Source organism: Tripterygium wilfordii, chromosome 15 (genome assembly GCF_013401445.1).
Source record: "Tripterygium wilfordii isolate XIE 37 chromosome 15, ASM1340144v1, whole genome shotgun sequence".
In the NCBI taxonomy this organism is placed as follows: Eukaryota; Viridiplantae; Streptophyta; class Magnoliopsida; order Celastrales; family Celastraceae; genus Tripterygium; species Tripterygium wilfordii.
The window spans coordinates 11,709,713-11,729,482 of NC_052246.1; the positions used below are offsets into that span (position 1 = coordinate 11,709,713).

Consider the following 19,770-nt stretch of genomic DNA (forward strand, 5'->3'; position numbering starts at 1 on the left):
TCAAATTCATTATGGGGTTGCAAAGAGGGTGTTGAGGTATTTGAAAGGAACACTTGACCTTGGCATCTGGTTTGACAGGAATGGAAGTGGAACTCTAGTGGGTTACTCTGATAGTGATTGGGCAGGAAGTGTTGATGATTGTAAAAGCACCTCAGGTTATGTGTTTTTGTATGGTTCAAGTGCTTTCTGTTGGAGTTCTAAAAAGCAGGAGATTGTTGCACAATCAACTGCAGAATCAGAATATGTATCTGCTGCAGCTGCTGTTAATCAAGCCATTTGGCTGAGGAAATTGTTTGACGATGTGGGGCAGAAGTTACTCGAGCCAACAGTAATGTATTGTGATAATAAATCAGCCATAGCCATTTCAGAAAATCCTGTCCATCATGGGAAGACAAAGCACATTAATGTCAAGTTCCATGCCGTTAGAGAGGCTGAGAAGGTAGGAGAGGTCAAGCTGACTTATTGCACATCAGAGGAGCAGTTATCAGATATATTCACCAAGCCTTTGCCCACAGCCAGATTCAATATTCTGAGATCAAGATTGGGTTTGATAAAGAGAACCCTTAAGGAGGAGTGTTGAGACTAGTAAGGCTTCTCTTAGTAATGTAAGAATAGTCCGTATGTGCATGTGCTTATTTTGTAAGGTCAGTGCTAGTGTTAAGCTTTGACTAGATATTATGAGTTTATTAGTTTTTTATTTAGTGGTTGTAATGAGTTTTTCTAGACTCTTCTCTCCGTCATATATATACTTTGTGAGATCACTGTTTGAGGAAGAAGAATCCAGAAAAGCAAGTTTCTACAGACAAAACTCTAATTTCAGTTTCTCTCTTCCTCTTAGTTCAGTCAGTTTGTTGTATTGCAGTTTAATATCAGATCAGTTATATTTCGTGACAATATTCACTTCTCAAAATTGCACAAAAACAATTCCAGTAGTTCATGATACGCCGGCTAGAAACCTCTAACATTACTACACGTCTCATTTCTTCCTCTGAATTATATCTCAAAATTAGCACTGTCCGAAATTATAAAGATTTTCTGACAAACTATAACAGGGAATGCTTCAAAATGGGGAAACTCTATAAGTCAGTTAACAAAGCAAATAGGAGGCAGATCCAAAGAGCTCCAGAGTGAAAATTCACTGTCATTGCTCAAGGAAGAAGATGACCCCATATCCTCTGAACTCTGTTGGTTTTCCTCCTGTTTCTTCATGACTTCTGTATTATCTTCATTTGCATTCCTCTCCTCCTCTTTATAATCATCACATGCTTTTTGAAGTTTGGTTAAGTGATCAGACCTTGCTCTCCCCTTCACATTTTGTGATGCAAGTCTCAATTTCAAGCACTCAGGTATCCCGTTGAAAGCATAGAGAGAAGCCGAGAATTTCCTTTCATACTTCATCCTCTTCATTGCAGCCCTGAGCATTGAAGGTTCATCACCGCAGTATTCAGGCTCCACTGGTTCCTCAATCTCCTCTGCAATCTCGAAAGGAGAGTAGTAATATGATGATCCAACATCGTCCAAGAAGTTAAAATCCAAGGCCACTATATCAGTCCCTTCTTCTTCTTCTTCTTCTCCATCTTCTTCTCCTCCCCCTCCCAAGTTACTATCACCGCTATAAGTCTGTGCCGCATCATTCCAGCAACAATCCAAATCCATTTCTTTACTCCCACTATCTTCTTTCTCTGTCAAACATGACTCAAGACTTGTTGTCATGTAGTCAATACTACTTGCACTGATGTTGCCATTGTTATTGTTACAAAAACCATAATCATCAGGATCATTGAGGAAATCTGTGAACGAATTTGAAAAGTCTGTTTCTTCTTCTTCTTCTTTGTACTCCTTTGGCTGTTGCTCTTCTTGCTGGTTGATCGCCGGAGAAGTAGGTGAAGAAGCGGCGCAAGAATTGTTTCTTGCTTTGAGCCTTTCGAGAAGAAGGTTAGAAATCTTTGAGGGAAGAGCTGGAGTTGAAGAAGACGATGGAGAACAAGGCCAAAAGTTTGTCCGAGTGTTGGCACCGCGAAGCAAGCAAGCAGCCTCATCATAGGCTCTGGCTGCTTCCTCTGCAGTATCAAACGTGCCCAACCACACCCTTATCTTCTGTATGGTGTCTTTGATCTCAGCCACCCACCTCCCTGATGGCCTCTGTCGTACACCAACATAACGCTTTCTAGCTCCTCCCACTGCTGCTGCAGCAGTAGCTTCCTTCACCATGTCATCCCAACCCATGTTGCTTTCACCAGAATTTCTCTCCTGCACAAAGTCACCCACCTTTCTCTTCCTAGCCATAGTTCTCTTTCTGTGTGAACTGAGTTTTTTCCGTTATCGTTAACGGCTTTAAGATTGCTAGGCTATAGTTAGATGTAGATGCTTTGGTGGTGTTGTTTTGAGGTGCATATGTGTGTGGATATTTATTTGTAGGCCTTGAGGATCCTGTCAAACAAGAAGGGAACGGCTGAAAGAGTCTTAATGTTTGTCGGTTCCTCTTTGTTCCTTCTTAATTTCGGCTAGGATTGAAACAAATGGAGGTTAATTTCTTGCTTCTATCGAAAGAGTGGGAATGTTTTGTTTTAGTATATAGAAAAATTTTCTTTGACTCAGCCAAATGGTATCTAAGCATCCTATTCTCCATTTTGAAGTATTAAAATGCAGAACTCAGGCCCTGAATGAGTCAAACCCATCTTTCTCCTTCAATATCGTCTGGTTTCTTTAATATTTTATGCTGTCCAACGCGGAAACTTGGAAATTTTATAACCATAGCTGTGTTTTTGTTAGAGCAGTAAGGAGAGACAAACGTTGAAGTTATCACTATCCTGATAGAGACATATTGCCAGACCTAAAGGCATAACCAAAACCATGAGCTAATCAATGTTCAGGACTCAAACCATAACACCTGATTCTGTTGCCTAGATATAATGCAGTTTCACACTCTTATATCAAAAACTTTGTGAGCAGGATTAATGTAAAAGGAAGCTACAAGAAGTTATTTTCTGGCTTCAAAAAACCGATCAAGAGCGTTACTTTGGAAAACCAGTCATGCATAGAGAGAATTAATCAGTTTTCTTTTGTCAATACTGATAATACTAAAAAGAAGTGCAATCTCCAAAGCCCCACAGCTTTAGAATGCCCCCAAGCCCGACAATTACGAGATATGCAATGCTTTTTTATTTCCAAAACCATTTTAATATTTCTGGTGAGGGACGATATTTTAGATTAAACTATTGAAGGGTTTTTCTTAATTAAGCAGAGACAATGACATTCCTGGACTGACTCCAAAAATGCTGTAAATGCTCATATGCTATTCACAAAAGCACATAAAAAAATTTGTGACCCTTTTCTGATATTGCTATTAGAAAATCTACGATGATAACAACGAATACGGTGATGGACCAAGGTGTACACAAGAGAGGAGTGAAAAATATAAACTACTGCAGGGTTCGATATCTTTCAAGGGTCAATGTGTTATGTTGAGAGAAAATAAAGGAACAAACAGGCTCATATGCAGACATTTTCTCCCTCCCCATTTGATTTGCTGGTTTTTAGCATCTTTGAAGTTAACCAACATGAAAAGGACTTGGACCCTAAATCCTACAACTAGTTCAAAACGAATCTAGATCCGTCCACAAGAAGACATAAATCACACTCAGTGCACAAATGTGTACAAGAAATGAAGCAACATTTGAGATAACCAGTTAGTTTAATAAATAAATTTTAAAAAAATAAACTCTTGGGCGATGAAAACTTATTAGCAGATATACATAAGCACTGAATCAGCATGAATAAGCAGGAAAATGTCAAAGGCCCTTCATTTTTCCTCCACATGGCAGTGTCTCAATACAGCATCTTCTAAGCTAGAAAATGACTAACAAAGTTTCTTATTGTAACACAGCCTTCTACAGCTCTACTCTACTGCCATTAAAAAAATAAAAAAGATGAGTTTAGGGGGAGAAAAAAAGAAGCTAATCTGGGTTAAGAAGAAGCCATTTGGTTCATTTATTGAAGCTGAAATGTTGGTTTCATGGTAATAATATCCAACATTACAAAAGCCATAACTTATACAAACCCCATAAGATAATAACAAAAGCATACAAATAGACCTCATCTTGCATTATCCATTTGAGAAAATGATTATGCCTTACCTCAAACCAGAGTCAGAGATTTTGTCTTGAGAGTTTTGTATAAATTAATTTATTTGTACATGTTACTTATATCTACTTTATCATGTATTGGGCCTCGGCCCAGATAAGCCGAACCAACAAAATTCAGTCCAGTAAAGCAAATGTTGGGCCAGGGCGCATGCTAGTGGCTAGTGCAATTAACAAGGGACACAAGAGTCAATAAGAGAAACAAGCATGGCAGAAAGGTAAGAAAGAGGAAATTAGGGTTTCTTACGCATATAAGAGACGAAAAATGGGCATCCAAATCCAAACAAGGCGCCTGAGGCCGAGCGCTTTACCTCTCCAGCTAGAGGTGGCGTGGTATTCCACGGAGAGAGGTTTTATAATCGTGGCGCACAATTGGTGCGATAGGCGCACATCAGCAATCAGAGGGCCTTCCATGGTCGCTTCGCTGCTCTAAGTCTTTGCAGTCGAAGCGAGGGATTTGCCCCTACATCTCGCTTTCTCCGTCTTTCTTCATCATTTCTCAATCGATTTTAACAGATCACAATTTATTGTGTTTGGTAGTTTTTATGTTGCAAGGTTTCCGGGTTGAACAAGTAATTTCGTGCTTTTTACATCGTTTGGACGACCTTGAATGGATCAAAATCATATGAACCAAAATGTTGATACATATACATGTTTGAAATTATATATATATATATATATATATATATATATATATATATTTATTTATTTTTTTTTATTTTTTTTTTTGAGTAAGAAAGAATATATATTTGTTTTAATATAATTACATATAATCATATATGTCTATGTTTGATTGTTTGTCTGTAAATAAAATTAAAATTTTCATGAATTTATTGATATTGTTTGTACAATAGAATTTTATTTTCTAAACCAAAAGACGAATGAAATTTTCTTTTTTAGGTTTGGCAATAATCCCTCACCTCCAAGGCTCCAACGCTTGGAAATGGTCCCGTGCATGGTAGCCGACTAACTTTCCCAAAAGTGAGCAAGTAAGATGGTGGAGGAGCTCAATGATTTTAAGAATCAACAAGAAAATAAAGGGGAAAGCGTGGATAATGGGATGATGATGTCAATATTGTTTTCAGTCCTACAACCATACCAAGCATGCTATCCAACCCAGAGATTAGAAGACCAAATCATCTCCCAAAAAGAGATTCTGCTTGTAATGCATCAAGTCTCACACATACTATCAAATGATAATCATGGCCATCATGGCCAATCTTTCTGTGAGACTGAGTATGGTCTTGTGCTTCCTGCATGAGTAATAATGATCTGAACTTGCCTCTTCCAACAATTGCATATAATGCATGACACGTTCCTTCCTGTACTGATGAACACAATACAATACAAGCACATGCAAACGCAGAGAGAGAGGGAGGGAGACTCAGGGGGGAGTTGGGGGGGTGAGAGACCTGAAGTGCCGGGCAAAAATCACAATATTTGAGACATCAAAAATCATTGTAGAGAGTCAACTGCAAGCTTAACCGTTGCCCAACAGATACTCAACCTGGAAAACCTTCTCTCCAGGAAGCAGTCTTTTTACCTGCTCTGGGAAATGTATTCATTTGAGATCTTTTGGTGGTCGAAGCAACAGTCTGCCAGTGCTTCTTGTTGATTTGGACATGACAAAGATTCTACTCCTGGTCATGGGTGCACGAATGAAGAGACCGAATCACAGCTAGGGAACTTGAATTAATACCAAATGCTAGTCGCGCACGACCTTGAGTGTGACCAATCAAATAATCAATATCACATCTTTGACAAATTTTAATGTAACAGAGGATACTACTGCGCAGCATATCTCACCAAACATTAATACATTCAGAAACTAATGCCATTGAAATCTGAATTGTCGTTCAATGAATTATTTTTCTCCTAGGCACTTTCTTTCATTCTATATACCATGTTAGTTGGGTTTTGTGTTTCAGAAATTACCAGAGCAATGTCACAGTCTTACATGCTCTTCTTTTAGTCGCAAAACAGCTGCTCTTTGGTCATTGTTTCTGAAGTCGATCCTGTTAAGCAAGGAATTGTGCTGCTTTGACTGCGTTGCGCTGTTGTTAGCCGCATTGTGGCTGCTGTTTTTAGCTGCCGGAACATTGTGATTATGTTTTCCTTCATAAGTAGTTATGACAGCTTTGGCATCTGTTGAAGCCCTCTCTACATGCTTACGGACGTTGCATCCAGCACTGGTGCATTTGTAATAGCTCCTGTTGATGGGTATATTTGTATCAGAAAATTCACTTGTAGAAATAAAAGCTAAAGCTGAAATACAAACAAAAAGGAGGTGGGAAAAAAAATATGCATATGGAAAAGGATAGAACACGGGCTTGTGAAGAACTAGAATCTGGGAAATAGAAATATCCACACTCGAAGGTCAGTTCTAATACAATTCCAGTGTGTCGGTTCACAAAAGATTACAGAAAGAGGCAATAGCACAGGCTTATAAAATGAAATAACACTTGAAATGTAGCAATCCCACTCAATTGAATGTCGCTTGATATATAATGCTCACGATGGATTTTGAAACCAGACGGATGAATAGAGCAATGTACAAAGATTAACAGGGTCATTTAATGATATTCCGTAAGTAATTTAATGATCAAAAAATAAAAATAATTGTTTTTTTATGATTTCTACCCTATTTAAAGGAAGAGAGAGCTCATATGAAGGAAAGAACCCCAAGGAGGTCATAGAATAGGAAGCTCCAACAACCAGCAAAAAGAGTTCCAAGGTGTAGCAAGCATATTCTGTCGAATGGGCATATGTTAAATCAGTATGTGAACTCTAAAGCAAGTGGCAGTCATAGAAATCTGATTACCAATATCCTGGGAAGCACGGACACTTGCATTTGCACGACACTTGCACGACACCTGCCCGACACGTGTCGGCCAGTGTCACTGTGTCATGCAATTCTTTTTTTATTTAATATTTAAAAATTATTTTCGGACACGCTGTGCAAACGTGTCCGACACTTCAAAATAAAAATATTCAACTTTAAATGGTAAACTTTAAAGTTGACCATTCCTAACACTATTAAAAATAGACAATGACCACTCCTAACCCTTTTAAATGGTCAATTTTTGATGATCCACTAATGGAGAATATCGAAGAAAATCCAATTGAAGATTTAGATGCATGAAATTAATAATTATTTTTGAATCTTATGATTATTATGATGTTATAGTATTTTGATTTAATGATTTATAGTTAGATATTTATATGAATTAAATTTAAAAATATATTTATTAAATATTAATTTGCCGTGTCCTTAACGTGTAGTATCCTTAGAATTTTGAGAATTGTCGTGTCAGCGTATCGGTGCAGTGTCGTGTCCGTGTTCGAGCTTCACAGCCAATATCATAGGAGTGGAAATAAGGTCACCCTTTTGCCAAGTAATACAATTTCCAAGATACGTTAAGAAAATTTTCCATTCTAGATCAGATTTTTGTAAATCCTCAACAGAGAACAACTTCCTAAACTTCATTTAGTCCAGGTTCGCCTTAGTCCTCAAACTTTGCTTTCGCACAATCTGTTTAACCAATCTCCTGAGTTCTCCAAGTAGAAGAATGAAAAATAACTAGTAGAATTCTTTAGCCTTCAATTGGCACTCAAAGAGAATGCAAGTCCATTTACTATCTAAAATTTCAGGATTATATATCTGAGAGAATGCAAATCTATTTGCGTGTATTGACCTATGTGAAAAAGTGTACTAATGTAAAGATATGAAAGTGTGAAGTACTACCTTGGATGAGGATTCCCTTTTACTACTTTCTGGCCATACTTTCGCCATCTGTAGCCATCATCCAAAAGATCAACTTCACTTCTTGTTTGCACAATGATTTTCGGCTCCGTGACTGTCTTCTCTGACACAACCACTGAAGATGCCCCTTCATTTGTGTTCCTGCACTCCATGCAAGTTTCAGGTTTCCCTTGTCCCCAAAAAATTCAGGGGAAAAAGAGAGAGGATAAAGGACAATGTTAAGTGCATGTAATACCAAGTTCTGAACATACCTTCTTTTCGGATTTGGCTCATTATCATCCCTCTCTTCTTCTCTTGTTTCTGCATAACCAGCTCCCTCACTGTCACTTGGTCCAGGCGATGGCGCAGCAGCTGCAGGAGCAGATTCCAGTTCTCTCCCAAGAAATGCATGAGCAGGCACATCTTCCCTCGAGTTGTTCGAATTGCCAGCTGAAGCTTGCAAAGAAAACTCAGGCTTACTCGGAGGATTGATGTTCCCATCTACATCAGTCCCATCTTTTCCACGCCTGCTCTGTTGCGGCTTTTCATGGTTGTGCTGACCCTTATATATAATCTCAGTTATTAGGCCCTCACTAGACCGTTCAACCTTCTTTTTAACCGGGCAATTTGGTTGTGTACACTTGTAATAACTTCGAGGATACTCACAGCCCTTAATTGGCTTCTGTCCATATTTACGCCAGTTGAAGCCATCGTCACCAGGCTTATCAATGGAAATAGGAGGTTGGATTTTCCTGTCAGAATGAGAGATCTCTAACGATTCTATCGTGGAACCCTGTGGGTCTGAGGTTGAGAGAGGCATCTGCTGTTGTTGCAAGGCCTCGTCATGATTGAAGAATGAATGATGTGTGGATGACACTACAGGACCTGCTACTGAAGAAGGCTGGTGTTGCGCTTGCATGTGCATATGAGATTGGGCTAGCACAGCTTCAGCAGTAACCTGTGCCAATGCTTGCTGGTGGGACATACCAAAAGGACTCTGAAAGGAAACAAAATAAATGAATAGAAGATACAACTGAAAGCCTTAAGAGCCATTATATCCTATATTCCTATTGTGAGTATTGTGAATTTGTTAAATTATCACAGCCGCGATGACGCTGCATGTGAAAATACTGTAATGGCTTAGAAAGGTAGGGCATCTGTTTTACCCAAGATTCAATGTTAAACCCACACAGTGTGCAACCTGAAGGAGAAGGGAATCACAATCCATAGAACCAAGTCATAAGAAAATATTTACTGGTTACCACCACATTGCTTAAAACCTAAGATAATAATTCAAGCTTTTTTAAAGTTTCTTTCGACATTTCCAACAACTTTAAATCAAAACCTAGCCAAAAACTATAACATCAAGAACAACACAAAGAAATATCCTCAACAAATGATAGAAGCCTCAAATTTTATCAAGCCCGGATTGCAAAAGGGATTGAGATATAATTTAGGTCAAAACCCAGTAAAAAAAAAAGCTCGTCAACTTGATTCATTTCAGTTCTCGGTATCTCAATTGGTATCACAAATTCAAGCATCAAACAACCACACCCTGTTTACATTTCAACAGCCTCAGATAACAATTTTCAGTCTTTCTAATTTCAGAACTCTTAACCCCAACACCAATAGATACATAAAAAGAGAAAATTGTGCTTTGAAATTATCAAATTCGTTCAAATTACCTGGGGAGGAAAAAACCCCGGAGAGTTGAGCAACCCAGAGGGGCTCAATCCAGGAGGAACAGTAAACATAGGAGACCGAGCGACCACCAAATTCATGGGTCTGCTCTGCTTGAACCCAAAATTCTTCTCAGTCCCACCAGCACCATCTCCTTCATGATTAACAGGTCTGTCGGCGAACAAGGGTGGCCTCGGTGTGGATGCGAGAGGGGAGGCCATGGCTCCGGCGAGGAGCTGAGTGAAGGAACGGTAGTCAGAATCAGGGTAGGCGTTGTTATCACCGAAAAAGTTATAGACGAGAGTCATGGGTCCAGGGCTGAACCCACCAGTGAAAAGGGTGTCCATGGAAGGGCGCGGCGGGAGAGTAATTGTGGGTCGTTTTGGTTGTGGTGGTTGTTCTGTACTGGTCTCTTTATTCTCTGCCATTGATTCTCTCTTTCTTTCTCTCTTCTATACGGTACGCTGTTCTCTCTGACTCTCTCTATCTACCCTCTCTCCTCTCCCTGTCTCTGTAAGAATTTGATATTTTCATTTGTGGATGACCATTTGGAGAGTTTCGTGTTATTCTTGCAATTGGAGTGGAAGTCCACGAAGCAGCAGAGATGGATGACGACAGTTTTCTTGTATTTCTTTTTCACTACATATATATATATATATATATATATGTATATATGTGTGTGTGTATATATATATATAAGTTCATTAAAATCAGGCCCATTTTTGGTGCAGTTGGTGAGAGCACTTAAATGAATTTAGAAAATAATAACAGTTGCAAGCTTGCTTCAGTTGACTTGTTGGTTTGGGTTGTTAACCATAATTGACCGGCATTAGTGGCTTTTTCCAGCTTTTAGGACAGAAAATCCATACCGTCTTTTACTGTTCATCACCGACAAAATGAAAAAATGCCCCTTTTTTGACAAATTAGTGTCCATTCAAGAGAAGATACCTAAATCACACGCACTCACAAATATACTCCTCCCAATTCCCAAACTGACAAACAGATCCTAATTTAGAAATACACACACCGCATACAAGCGCGACCCTATGACCTGTGATTATGTTTGTATAATGGGTTCATTAGATAACTCGTCAAATCGGATAGAATCAAGATTCTTCAATAACCCTAGTTCGGTTCTTTTTGTTAACATGTCTCTAAGAATGCTTGTAGATGTTAAAATCTACAATCAATTTTTTATCGTCGATCGAGGCCTATGACAACCTTGCAAGATCAAAGGAAGGTTGACCGTCAAACTTGGACACCGGTGTGATGTCAGTCGAACAAGCTCCGACGATCAAGACACTCAACGATGGGAGATATTTAAATGAGAGAAATGAATGGCTTTTAGAGAGAGATACCAAGTAGTTGAAAGAGTAAATGAGGAGGAGTCCTTCTCTATTTATACTGTTCCAAATTACGTGGTCAACACATGATGACCGTACGGACAGGCTTCTTCGTTGGGCCGTGATTGGGCTTGTGGCTCAATCTAATACTTATCTGGTGTCGTGGGCTTTGGGTCTTGAGGTGCCTATTCTTACACCCAATCTAGACGTGGGCCTTGGGTTTTGCTTGGACTTGGGCTAGAGAAGGCTTAGGATGTATATTTGGGCCGATGTAACCAGGGTCTTCGCTGGGCACTTCAACATATGTTCAAATATTTCGGATCAACGGTTTTTGACCCATACAATGCATATCTTCGCTAGTTGACTATAATGGCACCAATTTTATTTTTATGAGTGTTTGGTAGAGCGTTTGTTCAGTAGTATCGCTAACGGGAAATGTTGGGAAACGCTCTGTAGTCAAACACTCCAAAAAATGGCAGCAAATGATGTCGTTTTCGCTAATAAAATCTATATTGTTGAATCGATGATATTTTTCAAACGGTAGGGAAATTCCCTCTCCCTACGCTCTCCTTACGCAATAAGAGTTCACGATGATGATAACTCCCCCTTCTTGGCCAGATTAGAGTTCACTTTGCCATCACTAAGTTGATGATCCCCCCCTTTTTCGCAAAACGCCAACAAATCACGTACCTCATGTGATTCTCAATCCTTGTATTTGCTTGATGGCTCACAAATCGTTTTGGTTCATAACAATTTTCGCCCAACATTATCAAAGCAGGGATATACTCTAACCTAAAACGACATACGTATACCTTGTCTGGTCCGTTTGGTGAATAATTTTGGAAGTAACATATATGATAGCATATATTGTGGTAGTATATATGATGGTAGATTATATGGTGTCTGAAATGCTGGTAGTGTTTGGTTGCAATTATGGTAGTAGAATAACTGTTGAAATTGTAGTGACAAATTACCTACAGGGGTGTTATGTATTTAAGTTGTAAGATATGTAAATAAATATTGAAGTAAATAATAAATAATTTAGAAAATTGAGATGAAATGATGAATCATTTAAACTAATTAATAATTATAATTAACAGTTTCATATATTTTTTACTTATAATATATTTTTCAATCACAAACATAAACAAAAGAGGGGGTATATTAGGTAATTCAATAATAAATGGAGGACATGTTGGTCAAGAAATGTTGAATTGTTGTAAAAAGCTCCTTTGAAGCACAATTTTGAAATCATCCTAAAATGCTACTAAAATTGTACCTGAAATGGTAGTGTTGAAATGGTTGTTTGGTTGTTGAGTAGCATATAAGCTACTTAATAGCCTATATGCTACTCAAAATGGTGTGCCAAACACACCATTAGTGTTTAATAAGTCTCCACTTGCCAAGTTAACAAACCCAAAATAGTTTAAGAAACAAGAAACGGCTCCCTCTAAACTAGGCAGCCTTTACTTGATTGATTTATAAATGCATCGAGTTTGAAGTTACCAAATCCTTATATCAAGTGTTGGTGTGGGTAAAACACCACTTACTTGGCTCTAACTGTTAAAGTCCCACATCGAAAGATGTGGGCGCTAATGTCTTATTTATAAGGTCAAACTCACCCTTAACCACTAACAATGTTTTTTCATAGACTTGAGTGAGTTGGGCCTAGCCCATTTGTTTGGGCCTAAGGAGAAACAATGCTGTGCGGGTCAGATGTATCCACAGGAACCGGACAACCCAAAACGAACAATATTGTTGGTGTGTATGAGGGTGTGGATTTACAACGTTAACCATACTTCATACTTGACACAGGATTGATCCATGGACAATGATGGTGCCGTGCAAGTGAATTAAAACTACTTCTAAAACTCAAAAAGAAGGGAAGTGAAGCACGTTTTTATGGGCTTTTTTCTCCAAATCCAATGGACCCAACAAAGTATTGCCTTGATTGGGCCATAAGTTGTAATCATGGAGCCCACTTATCGTCATAATTTTAATTTAATCCTACTTAGTGTTTTTTTTTTCTTTTTAAGAAATTTGGTCTGACTTTCTGAGCATATATCATATATACATATAAGAAACTATGATGATTTTCAATAATAGAAGCAAACTTGGCCTTTGATTAATGGTATTAGCTGCAGAGACGTGTTTCCTTCTTGTTTTGTCATTCTTGAAAAGTACATGGATAGGCATATCATGCTCTAAACCTTATCAATTTATAACTTCAACCCTAGCAATTATAACTTCAGCGACAATATGTTGAAGTTAAGATGTAGAACACTGTGTAATTGTTGATTACTTGCAAAAGTTGAGGCTGCACAACAATTTCAACATTATTTCTTTGCATGGGCCAAATTTTCATGTGCGGCTTTGTGGACTTCACTCTCATTCTTCCCACACAGACTTCGACTCGATCTTACCCATTTTCAACGTAGAGCGTGTTGGATCCGCGACTAAATTTTCATGTGAGGCTTTGTGAACTTCGATCTCATTCTTCCCGCACAGACTTCGGCTCGATCTTACCCATCTCCATCGTAGAGTGGGTTGGATCCCCGGCTCGAGTTTAAAGCTGGCTGAGCTGAGATTGGGTAGTTGTTGAGGGAAGCACAAGGGTTGTGTGACAGCAGACGTGACTCCAACGGATCAAGTTGGGTCAAAATGTCCACTCAATGGCAGCTCAAAGCAACTTGAGACACTAAAAATCTGATGTCACATAGATTATAACTGTTTCCTGTTAGATGGGATTGCTTGCTTGACCCTGCAATGCAGCCATGTCACATCCACCAAAGAAAGAAAAGTGAGATTGCATAATTAATCTTCCTTGTTCTTTGGGGAATATATATGATAACAGTCCTTCATGCACCAATCTTAGGGGAAAATTGATTCTATTTTCAGTTTAAGAGGGTGCATATGTATACTGCAATGACGAAGGAACTCACAATTTGACCTCAGAAAAATAAGTTGATGACACAGCTAGGCCTTCTAACAAGTCTCTGCCTCTTGCCAGGTGACTCAACCCAACAGAATTCCAAATGGAATGACTTGGATTCCGCAACGTTCTTTGCAATGTCACGAGGACATCCCATGTACATGCCACCGGGCAATAACGTCATCTGGTATCCTCCGTCAAACGTTACCAAGTTGTCTGAGAGATTGCCAGTCCAATGCACATTTGTGGTGACGTCGCGACCACCAGATGTGGAATTGATATCCTGATTGTTATTTTCAAAATCGTAAGGGAAATATAATAGGTTCCAGATTTTGACCATAAAGAACCAAACATAAGCAAGAAAGCTTAACAGCAGTTAACTATACATCTATTAGTAATCTCCTAGGAAATATTGAAGGTAACAGAACCAAATATATCCGATTTCTTTGGTTGAGGTTATAGCAGCCCAATGATGCATACCTGGATGAGCTGACCCCTATCGTCCATTTCAAGTAAAGCCACTGTATCAGTTTCATCAACTGTTGCTCCATAAACTCCACTGCGCTTAGTTATAGAATGACCTTTCCAGTTACCAAGAAATGGTATGATCCTTTCAATGCTCTCCTATAACCGGGGTATTAATTTTGTACCATCAATCCAAGCAATCAGGTAATCATGTCAAAATTAATTTTCCTTGACATCCACACATCAGGAAAAAGGGTCACAGAACTAACCATTGGAGAGTCGAGCGAAGGATGGAGAAGAACACCATCACCTATATCTTCGAGAAAGCTGAGAAGCATTTCCAGAACACCTTTTGGGTCCATGATGTGAAAGGCTCTCACTCGCCTATCTTTCTCCTTTGAATACAGGCAATTCTCACATACAATGGACGGTTGACGAGAGGGAATCTTAAGGTTTCTGCGTCATTGTACAACAAGCATTGATATGTAAACATCAATACTGGAAACCGGTGCTGGCATATATGGCACATTGAAGTCATGAGAAAGACTAGTCGAGTGTTAAAAAGTACAGTCAACGCAAAAGATTTTTACAAGGTTGAGTTAATGGAAAGATCAAATGTAGACGACACTGTTCCCTTTGCGATGTGGCTTTACCTGTTCTTTGCACCCTAACTATTAGCTCACAAGGAAACAACCTACAACTGCACCTATACCCATCAGACCCAGCCTCCAACTACTACATTAATCATTTAGATTAAAAACAAACGAGAATTCCACCAGTAGAACCTTTAGGTTGAATCCCAGCTTGGTGAAATTTAATACTAGAGCAGGTGAAGCATACCACCATATGAGGATAGGGGGCATTGCCAATGGGACTCCCACATCCCTCCCATGGGAGTCACTGTCACACGGGTATGACATGACAGATGTTGATCCACGCTAGGCTTGTACTTATGGCTCATGGATTTATAAACATAGGAGTAACTTCATCCAATAAGCTAGTTGTCAAGGTCGAAGCCTAGTGACATCAGCCACAGCAGTATTGTGCACTAAGCACTACGGCACTGTAAACCAATCTTCAATAAAACCGTCGGCTCATGTGACCAAGATATGTACCAAGGTACACAACATCAATTGACAACAGAATGCACTTTTGAAGCAATATCCAAATGCAGCGACAGTTCTACTCACTAGTGGGAAGCAACTAAGCTACCATGCTAGTATTACAATTATGTCGTGTATGGATTACCACTTAAAACGTAAAAGGGATGAGAATGTATATGGAGGTAAAAGCACTCACTTGGGCGATTCTTCTTCAGTGTCGTCTTCACCAAGTATCCCCTGCCTTAACACAGTTTCTAACATGCCAGCTGTCTGATACCTTAGAGAAAAAGCCCTCTCACTGGGGAAAAAGCCAATATGAAGACTAATCCCAATGGAAACTTAATAGAGAAGAATAATCACAAAGACCAAAGTAACAAGGTCGTCTTACAACAGAAAAGAAGATTGCAATTTCAGGGTTATTCAAAAGTCCAAACAGTTAGAAGAACTAACCTGTTGATATTTGTCCACAGTGAACATGTTAGTTTCCTTGATTTTGTACTCTGCCCATTCAGTCTCCTCCTCATATCCAGGCATCGATGCGCTTGATGGAGGTTGTTTTATATATAGCCTACAAAAAAACAATAGATTATGGTGTAGAAGAAGGCTAAAACTAAACTATTGCAGTGATTATGCTTACGTAGAACTTTGATAGTGTTTAAAATTCAAAAATTATCCACAATGGTTCTGTTTTTTTTTTTTTTTAAAGTATACTCAATGGTTCTTGGAAAGACCCTCCTCAAGTATGTATCACACTGAACGGTTATCGACAAGGGAATTCATATCTTTCTGGTAAAAAAAATGTTTATCCTGTGCCTGTTTTCAAAATGTTACATGGCAAACATCATAAAAATATGCATAAATTCCTACCGTTGGAAATTTTCTATTGTGTCCCTGCTTTTAGTTGCAAAAGCCATAGGCTAAGCTTCCAGCAAATTATGCTTCCTTTTCTATCTACTAAGATAAAGATTCAATATGTTCTCGTATATTCCTTGAGAAATGAAGCTTACGTTTGAATAAGACTCATCAGTTCATCTTCTCCATAAGAGCTCACGGCAAGCTTCGTACTCACCTTTTGCATCAAATTCCCACGACCATCGAATTGCTGCCCAATTCAATCACAAAAATCTCCATCAGCACTTGATTCCCCATTTCAAATGTAAACAATCCCCAAATAAACCAGAAATGTAGAAAATTTCGATTCAATTAAGACATAACTACTCGAGTTTATTAGTTTCGAAGCCTTACAAGGAAAGAGCCCGTCCACTTGCCCATATTGAGGTCGAAGAAGCGGCGAAAGTTGTCGATGCTCATGGGTTCCAGGTCATCTAGGGTTGCCGTTGCTGTGGAGGAAGACAGTGAGCACACGGGTTGGGTCACGGGGCTCCGAGATGCAATTATTGAGATAGAAAAAGGGTTTTGGTTTGAAGTTCTGGGTGGTTTGGGTAATGAAGGAAGTGAAAGAAAGCTGCAAGGAGGCCATTGAGAAGGCTTGAACTGCGACTGTGCGAGTGAGTAGCTTCCAGGCTCCCTTATCTGTCTCAGAACTCAAAAGAAACATAGAGAGATTTTTTTTGTTCTTCCTTCAAATTAAAATTAATTTTTCTAATAAAAAAATATTAGCATATCAACATTGATAAATATATGAATTTAGGGTTTAAAGTACAAATACATCAATGAGTTTTTTAGGGTTTTTAGAACAAATTTCAAACTCTTAGTTTTTTTATGAAATGGAGGGGAATTTGAAACCTGAGCACCACATCATTTTTATCATTTCAATCTGCAACTCGGGTGTCAAATTCTTAATTATTGATTTGAAAGTTGCAACATTCAATGATGAAATTGAAAAATGATCTATCTTTCTATACATGTTATGTTAACCACCATTTTAGTAAATAAAGTAGAAAAACTGATTTACCATCTAAGATTTTAAATTGATTGTAGTGGACAATCTGGAATATGTTTTACCACCATGATTTCACACAAGAAATCACCGTTGAATACAAGTATTTCTTGGGAACACTCTTGAGGAGTTGAAAGTTCAAACCCAAAACACTGCCTACTCAAAACAATCACAACAGATAAACCCCCCAATAATGAATTTAATTTCCTTTCAAAAATTTGTTCCAAGTAATGTCTGAAGAGTTAAGATCCTTGTAAAAAATGCAGCACCAGTATTGTTCCAAGGAGTGGATGAATGCATCCCACAGTGCACCAATTGCGAAACACAACTGGTAGAACACTAGAACCAATATGGGTCCTAGCTAGGTGAATTATGACTCAAATAATGGGTCAGAATAGATGAATCAACATGAGGAAACCCCTGGCGATGCCACAGATAATTCAGTCACAACCTTCTCAGTAGATAATCAACCTGCACTTCCCTGGTGAATGGCATGAACCAATTGCCGTAAAGATCTGCCATGATAGTTGGCCTTCACTTCAGGTTCTTCAGATTTCATAGCCACCTCCAGGCCGAAAGTTTTTGCTTTAGTCTCCCCTCTCCTTCTAACAGATTTTCAACTATCGGGTAGGTTAGCATTGCCATCAATTGATCCTTGTCCTGCAATACGCATACGACAACAAACAGGAATGAGTTTGAGAGTAGAAAAGAAGGATCAAGATATTAAAAGCAGCAGGAATGCAGCCAAGAATAATGACCTAGCTGTGTGACGATGCATGGCTTCCTTGTATGCATCAGGGGAGGAGTGAAATTTTGCCTCTGTCGCAAACTTTCCTAATGAATTCGTCTAGAAAGTTCCTGCGATTGAAAAAACTAATTTAGCATCCAGAACATCATCGCAAAATCTAAAAATCTCGTCATCATCACATAAACAAATCAAGAGCAATCAATCAGCAAAAACAAAGGAAACTATCTCATCGCATAAACCCTAGTATCTGATTAAAACACAGAGTTACAGACAAAGAGTCCCCAATCAAATCAAACCTACAGAAGCAGGAGTCATCTTCATTACCAAGTTTTTTTTTGGTAAATAACCAATCCAATACGATCGAATCACAACAGAACATGCAATCCGCATCTTCATCGTCGTCCTCGTCCTTGTCAATATCCCCGATTGCCTCACATTTACCTGAGTCCATATCGCAGACACAGAATGAGTAGGCGGTGATGGTGATACTTTCTTTCTCTCTGTCTCGCCAATCACTATTTTTCCTTCTCTCTAGCAGAGATTGTGGTATTTGTAATCCATTAACAGGGACGATGTTCAACGTTCGCACAAAGTTTCAGCGTTTGAACCTCTGGGATAGCGTGCTCCTCGTCGTTTGTTCCTTGATATTTTTGTCTTATTTGTTTGATTTCAAAACTGATTTTGTTTTATTTCTTTTTGTATTTTTTGTGACATGCAGCGGTTACATTGAAAGCCCACAATTTACAGACCCTAAAAACAGGAACCAAAGCCCACATCCATTAACCCACCAACCATGGGCTACAAGAAGGTTTCGGCCCATACATTGTTTGCAGGACCCAACACAATTTTTTTTTTTTTCAGAAAAAAATACTGCTTCAATAAGAAGAAACGGAACTGCGATCCGCAGCAATTACAGCATCCAGATAACCTGGATTTACATCAAACCATTGCCTACTCTTTGAGCACAACAAAGCCTGATGAGCCAGCACATCAGCAGCTTTGTTAGCTCCACGCTTAACATGACAACAACGGTCTACATATGAGAAAAGGGAAAACAAATCCTTAGTACTTTTAATACAAAGGCCTGTCTCTGAAAGAAAATTATCATCACTATTCAGCCCTGCTATGACCAGTAACGCGTCACGTTCCAGAATGATGGAGTCAAACCGGAGATCTTTAGCAAACAAGGTTGCTTCCCTCGCAGCCAAACACTCTACAAACATAGGATTTTGAGGACCTTTTAGACAAATAGCTCTGGACGCAACATGCATACCAGCTGCGTTCCTGGCAATCATACCCAACCCCACCTTGGAGTCTTTAATAGCTGCATCAAAGTTAATCTTCACTGATGAACCTGAGGGGGGGCTCCAAGTAGAAGGGCTTAAGCATTGAACTGTTGACCTATTTGGATCAGCCATGAGTGCCACTTTATAATCAGCTAACAGCGACTATGCCCTCCATCCCACATCCTTCGTACACCCCATAATGTTTTGGTGAAGGGCTTGATTCCTCATGGTCCAGACTTGCCAGGTACATACCAACAACTTGGCTACGATCTTCTTATTCAGGCAGAGAGCTATAGTATCTAGCCAATGCAAAATAGATTGACCCCTAATCAGTTTAGGCAAACGAGACAATCCAGCTTCATAGAAGGCCTGTCTGACCCATCTACACTCAGTAAGCAAATGATGCACATACTCTATATCATTACCACA

The 19,770-nt window shown here is 39.0% G+C and overlaps 2 protein-coding genes, 1 long non-coding RNA gene and 1 pseudogene across 3 annotated transcripts; all 4 read right to left on the reverse strand.

The window, feature by feature from the left end:
* Positions 1-920: 920 nt before the first annotated feature.
* LOC120016210 (ethylene-responsive transcription factor ERN1-like) lies at positions 921-4,808 on the reverse strand. Its single transcript, XM_038868868.1, has one exon. It carries the CDS (start codon positions 2,284-2,286, stop codon positions 1,084-1,086), a length of 1,203 nt encoding a protein of 400 aa, XP_038724796.1. The 5' UTR covers positions 2,287-4,808; the 3' UTR covers positions 921-1,083.
* Positions 4,809-5,806: 998 nt separating this feature from the next.
* LOC120017168 (probable WRKY transcription factor 4) lies at positions 5,807-10,113 on the reverse strand. The gene is made up of 4 exons (XM_038870296.1): positions 9,570-10,113; positions 8,157-8,881; positions 7,888-8,046; positions 5,807-6,352 (listed from the first exon to the last, which is right to left on the reverse strand). Exons 1-4 carry the CDS (start codon positions 9,990-9,992, stop codon positions 6,088-6,090), a joined length of 1,572 nt encoding a protein of 523 aa, XP_038726224.1. The 5' UTR covers positions 9,993-10,113; the 3' UTR covers positions 5,807-6,087.
* A 3,567-nt stretch (positions 10,114-13,680) lies between these two features.
* Positions 13,681-17,643, reverse strand: LOC120016250 (annotated as a pseudogene).
* Positions 17,644-17,653: 10 nt separating this feature from the next.
* LOC120016251 lies at positions 17,654-18,701 on the reverse strand. Its single transcript, XR_005471936.1, has 3 exons — positions 18,380-18,701; positions 18,066-18,165; positions 17,654-17,967 (listed from the first exon to the last, which is right to left on the reverse strand). It is a non-coding gene; the product is annotated as an uncharacterized LOC120016251 (long non-coding RNA).
* Positions 18,702-19,770: the final 1,069 nt, after the last annotated feature.

Excerpts from the sequence above, each read along its gene's own strand:
- LOC120017168 (XM_038870296.1), bottom strand. The coding sequence starts at position 9,992 with ATGGCAGAGAATAAAGAGACCAGTACAGAACAACCACCACAACCAAAA. Across the intron at positions 8,047-8,156 it reads GAGCCAAATCCGAAAAGAAG|GAACACAAATGAAGGGGCAT; the intron begins GTATGTTCAGAA and ends CATGGAGTGCAG. Across the intron at positions 6,353-7,887 it reads AAAGGGAATCCTCATCCAAG|GAGCTATTACAAATGCACCA; the intron begins GTAGTACTTCAC and ends ACCCATCAACAG.
- LOC120016210 (XM_038868868.1), bottom strand. The coding sequence starts at position 2,286 with ATGGCTAGGAAGAGAAAGGTGGGTGACTTTGTGCAGGAGAGAAATTCT.